The sequence below is a fragment of the Dothidotthia symphoricarpi genome (assembly GCF_010015815.1).
Source record: "Dothidotthia symphoricarpi CBS 119687 unplaced genomic scaffold P153scaffold_22, whole genome shotgun sequence".
NCBI classification, from domain to species: Eukaryota; Fungi; Ascomycota; class Dothideomycetes; order Pleosporales; family Dothidotthiaceae; genus Dothidotthia; species Dothidotthia symphoricarpi.
In genome coordinates, this window is record NW_022985029.1 from 1,303 (window position 1) to 7,407 (window position 6,105).

The following is a 6,105-nucleotide window of genomic DNA, read 5'->3' on the forward strand; positions in this document are numbered from 1 at the left end:
TAGTAGACTTATAGATAGAGATAGTATTATTAGGAATATAGAGGTAATAAAAGGCTTTACTCTATAGAGTTATTAGAATTATAGCTAATAGTAGAGTAAGCAGCGTAGTATACTATACTAGGGCCTAGAGGTTAAGTAGCTATAGGTAGTAGTTACTATTAGAGAGAAGAATATAGTAAAACTTATTAATAATAATTTACTCTAGCTAGCTACTACTGTAGAGATACTTAGTAAAGGATATAAATATAGTACTAGATAGGTTCTCTAGTATAATAAGTATAATCTTAGCTATTTCCTTATAGACACTATTTTACTAAATAGTTAATAATAGGCGTATATACCTATAGTAAGCTATAATATTAGTATAGAGAGCTATAAGAAGAGCTATAATAATAGTTATACTATAGTTCTTATAGTAGGCTAGAAGTAGGAAGCTAAGGCTCTTACTAGCTCTAGTTAAGGTAATATAGGCTATTATAGCCTAGCTAGCTATAACTATATATATAGCTTTCTTTTACTAGCCCTAGAAGTATACTCTATTACTAAGTGTTTAGTATAGGAGGATATTAAGGTTAATATCTAACTACTTCTATAGGTAGTATAGGGCTAGTATACACTATACTATATTCTAGGTAGACTAGGTAGGCACAGCGTTGTCTATAGGCTAAAAGCCTATATTAGTATACTAGATAGTAGATATCTTAAAGTGCTTAACTAGCTACTTAAACTAATAGAAGAAAAGGCTAGTAATATTAAGGGTATAAATGCTGTATACTATAGTAAGTAAGTATTCTAACTATATCTTCTTTACCTTATTAGTAGCCTTCTTAAGTAGCTTATTAACCTTATCTACTATTAACTCCTAGAGCTTTTTACTCTACTACTTAGCTAACTACTAGCCTATAGTAATTATAAGATAGTATATAGTACTAATATTAATAGCCTAGCCTAGTAATAAGAGGAATACCTTACGTAGGTACTTACTTAGTAGCTCTAACATTTCCTACTAGGTACCCTTAATATTAGGCTATAAAAAGGTACTAGTAACCTACTAGTAGTAGATACTGCGTAGATTATTAGGCCCTACTAACTAGAGCTAGTTATAAAAGAGGTATACTAGCTAAAGGTACTATAGTAGTAGACTACTAACCTCTCTAGGTAGAAAGTAGTAGATAGTCTTAACTAAGTAATTATAGTTATAGCTCTTATAGTAGTAGAGAATAAAGGTAATAAGGCTATTATATAGGAATATATTATATATACTAATATTATACGTGTTTTTATACTATAGGCTTAGTAGCTCTATCCCCTACATAGGCTAGCTACTAATAAGGTAGATAAGTATAACTAGGTAGCTAAGGAACTCCTACACTAGGTTACTATAGTACTAGATATATATACTATATATTAGGTTAGCTATAGCTAGGTTCTTATAGGTACTAGTATAAAGAGCCTATACTATCTTTAACTATATAAAGTTAATCTCCTTACTAAGTACAGCGCTATTAATAGTAAGAAGGCTATACCTACCTAGCTTATTTATAAAGTTATTTATTAGGTTAGCCTATAGTAGCTTAGGTAGCTTACTGTATACGCTAATAAAGGTAAGTCTATATAGTAGAGCTAATATAGTCTTATACTCCTTCTATACTATACTAAAGAAGGTAGAGATAGTAGTACTAACCTTATAGTATATTACCTTTTTACTATTTTAGCTTATAAACGTATTAAGCCTATTACTATATTAGAGCTTACTAAGGTACCTTACTATTAAGATAAGCTATAATATAGGTATAGAATATATAGTAGTAAAGTACTACTATATATATATCTTAAACTTATTAGTAAAGGTATAGTTATTACTCTCTATAGTAGTATACTTAGCTATAGTGTACTTAGTAAATAGGCCTACTACCTTATTCTCTATTATAGAGTAGGTATCTAGGCAGGGCTTATCTATAGTAATATTATTTTACTTCTTCTTCTACTTCTTCTCTATAGTGTCCTATATAGCTACTATAAACTTATTCTAGAGCTACTAGATACTAGTAAAGTATATAAAGTACTTAAATATAAAGAGGTTAGTTATATATATATATACCTACTAAAAGCCCTAGCCTCTACTATTAACTATAATAAGAGTAAGTAGTATAAAAAGAGTAAGGTTAAAGTTATACTTACCTACTATCTACTCTAGCAGTGTTAGCTAGAAGTTATAGTAAAGCTACTTTAGTAGTAATAGAACTATATATATATAGCTATAGGCTAGTACCTCTATCTTCTCTTCTACTCTAAACGCTAACTTAAGGTAACGCTTAATTATATTCTATACTATACTCTAATTAGGTTATATCTATAGTATTAGTAGTTTAGGGAGACTATACTAATAGATATAAAAAAAAAAGATAAAGACCTTTTATAGATATCTAAAGTAATATAGATTAAAGTTCTAGTATATTTCTAAAGGCTTAGTTAGGACGTTATTAGGGTCTTTATATATAATATAGATATAAGTAGAGTAGGTTATCTACACTATACTATTCTGCTATATATAGCCTATACTCTTAATTATTATATAGAGGTAGTAGAGGTAGACCTTATATACTATAAGTAGGATTTCTATATAGTACTACGCCTACTTCTAGGTTAGACCCTTAACTACTTCCTAAAACTTAGTATACTAGAGCTATAGCTTAGTCTATATAGCTAGGGTAGAGAGGATTATACTTAGGTAAGTAGTACACTTTTACTTAGATCTAAGCTTTATAAATACTAACTATACCTCTAGTATTAAGATAAGGTTAGTAGTAGGAGTATACTTAATACTAATATTCTTCTTCTTATTCTTTTTCTTTTTCTTCTTCTTTTTCTTATCCTTCTTATTCTCCTTATCCTCCTCTACCCTCTTTAGGACTACGTCTACTATACCTACTCTATCTAAATCCTTATAGGTAGCTTTAGGTACTAGGGCTAGGAGTACCTCCTCTTAAGTAGATTTACTACTATCTAATAACTACTTCTTAGCTAATAGTATATTAAGTATCTTAATTATATTAACTATTACCTTAAAATACTTTATTATAGGATAGTCCTTCTGCCCTATAGATATTATTAGGCGTTAGCTAATAATAGGTATTTACTACCTTACCTACTACTAGAACTAGGCCTTTAGCTTAGTAAGCCCTATGTTATAGCTAGAGAGGCTGTGTATATTTCTTAGGTATACCTTTATATTACTAGTTATATATTAGCTATTTAGAGTATACGTATATAGTATACACTAAATTAAGTTATAGAATATATATAGGCTAGGGATATATAGTATAGGCGTAGTAAACCTTAGATACGCGTCTATACTATAATATAGTATATATAATAAGTACTTAGGCGTATTATATATAGTAGACTATAGTACCCTACGCTTATTTATACTTAGTATTATACTATACTATCTATTAAAGTAGGCCTTAACCTAGTCTAGAAGAATACAGTACCTATAGTATCTATAAATAATAAGGCTGTACTTAGTATTAATAAGGAGATAGGTTATATAGTCTATAGTTAGGTAAAGATAGAAAGTTAGAAAGGAAGATAAGAGGTAGAGTTTTAATAACTATAATAGAGAAAGAGTAGGTAGAGTTTAATCTATTAGCCTATTAATTAGGTAGTATAACTAAGTAGTATAGAAAGGTTAAGTTACTAAGTAAGAAGATTAATTAATAGAATCTATAGGTAGAAAGAAGACGTTAGAAAGGTAGATATAATAATTAATATAGATAAGTAGATAGAACTAATAGGTAGTTTAGATTAATAAAAGAAATAGATAGACTAGATACTTATATTTTATACCTACTTCTACACTAGTTAAAGAACTACCTCTTAATCTATAGCTTAACTATTTCTTTAAGGCTCTTATAATCTAGTTTAGATAATAGGTCTAATATCCTTAGGCTAATTAATTATAAAAGATCCTATACCTATACTAGGCCCTTATTATATATTTCTGTTATAGATAACATCCCTAGATTAATAATTCTATAAATATTATAGTAAGGTTAATATTAGAGAGGAGTTAATCTAAGGTACACTTCTTATATATATTATATTCCTATAGAGCTTACGTATCTTACTATATTTAAGCTGTAATATTAACCTTATACTAGCGTAGAAGATAGAAGAGAAGATACTTTATATTAATAAATATTAAGATTAGGCCTAACCTAATACATAACTAGTACCTATATACAGCCCTATTAGTTAGTTAGCTGTACCTTCTAGTAGGACGTATATAAAATAAATATTAGTAATAATTAATATTAGTTCTCTTTATATAGTAAAGGTATTAAGGGATACTCTACTTATTTAATCCTAATATTAGGAGTTAGGTTAAACTTACTATATATAATATAGGCTAAACCTACTATACGTAATATAGGTTACTCTTATATAAGAAGGTTAAATATATATTCTCTAGGGTTTTACTATTATACGTATATAATTTTACGTATTTTAGTATTACCTTATACTAACCCTCTTCTATAGTTACTCTATGCTAGGCCTTTCTTCTTCTCCTTATTATATCTTAAAAGACTATAGTATTACTAGTAATAATTAAGCTAGATAACTACTTAGTCTCTATAAATAATAGTAACTTAAAGGACCTACTTAAGTACACTAAGGTATATAGTATTAATAAATAAACTATATTTATAATAGTAATATTACAGAGAGAAGATATCTAGTATCTTATTATAAGAGACCTATAGTCTATATTATAATAAATAGTATCTAAGATACCTTAATAGTAGCTAATATAGTATATTAACTAGGTATATAATAACCCTACTAATATCTAGAAGGAGAGCAGCCCTAAGAGTAATAATAAAGAAGATAGGAAAGACTTTATAGTTAGTAATAACACCTCTCTAATAGAAGAAAAGCGTAAGTAGAGAAAGAAGAAGATAACCTATTAGGCTAACTAGTAGCTTTTATATAAGTTTAATAAGGAGCTTATCTAAACTATAGCTAGTACCTAGAATTAGTAGAAGGCTAAGAATAACTAGATTACTCTTACCTCTAAAGAGTAACAGTATTATAACTAGGCGTTAAAGTTACTAGGAGTAGGCCTTATTATAACTACCTAGATAATTACTAAGTATATTACTATTAGCTAGGTAGAGGCTATTAAAGACTAGTATATAGTCTTAGTATTATAAAGGTTAGAGTCTATATCTAGTAGGCAGCTATTCTATTAGCTAAGTATAGTGCCTTAAGAAGATAGTAATAGAGGTAATACTAGATCTAGTAGTAAGGTTAATTAGGACTACTATATAGTTAAGAAGCATAGTATTAATCTACCTAAGTTAATACCTAGAAGAGAGTTAGTAGGCTCTATACTATTATAGAGGAATATAGAGAGCTTCTAGTAGCTACTTAAGAGCTTAGAGATAGTAGAAGCAGTTAGTATTATAGCTAATATAAGGTATTACTTTATTATAACTATATTATATATTAAGTATATCTACCTTAAGAGGTTAATTAAGTAGTATAACACCCCTTCTACCTAGAGGGTTAGCTAGGTAATAATTACTAAGGAGTAGCTTTTTACCTTATATAAGTAGAAGTAAAGAGTAGAGTAAGAGTAGGCTAACTACTACTTTAACTCTAATAGGTAGAGGATATTCTTACATTACCTAAAGTAGAGTAAATATTAAAACCTATTTAAGAAGAAGTTTAGCTAGGGCGTATTTAGCCTACTTCTATATAGAGTAGTAATAAACTTCTTTATAGAAAAAGACCTCTCTATAAAGTATTTACCCTAGTAAATTACTATATTATCTAATTATAATAATATAGTTAAGGTTATATCTAAGTTAATTAAGCCTATATTCTTAAGATATATAAATAGAGAGCCTCTGCCTAAGCCTATACTATAGAAAAGTATAACTAATAATAAGATAAATAGTTATAATATACTAGCTCTGCTTAGTAATAGGCTACCTCTAAGTATATAGAAGACGCCTAACTATCTATAGGTAGTAGTGCCTAATTCTAATAAAGATCTAAATAATATTAACTTAGAGTAAGCTCTCTTAGATAATAATA

The 6,105-nt window shown here is 28.1% G+C and overlaps 1 protein-coding gene across 1 annotated transcript; it reads left to right on the forward strand.

The window, feature by feature from the left end:
* Positions 1-764: 764 nt before the first annotated feature.
* P153DRAFT_360821 (uncharacterized protein) lies at positions 765-3,758 on the forward strand (the record flags this gene model as incomplete). The annotated part of the gene is made up of 18 exons (XM_033666941.1): positions 765-779; positions 943-972; positions 1,011-1,037; positions 1,081-1,126; positions 1,197-1,226; positions 1,479-1,511; positions 1,579-1,604; positions 1,907-1,937; positions 2,034-2,053; positions 2,118-2,141; positions 2,265-2,308; positions 2,580-2,590; positions 2,707-2,731; positions 2,789-2,800; positions 3,159-3,176; positions 3,437-3,460; positions 3,687-3,703; positions 3,733-3,758. The coding sequence occupies 18 exons, from the start codon at positions 765-767 to the stop codon at positions 3,756-3,758; spliced, it is 459 nt and encodes a 152-aa protein (XP_033519007.1).
* Between the last annotated feature and the right edge of the window lie 2,347 nt (positions 3,759-6,105).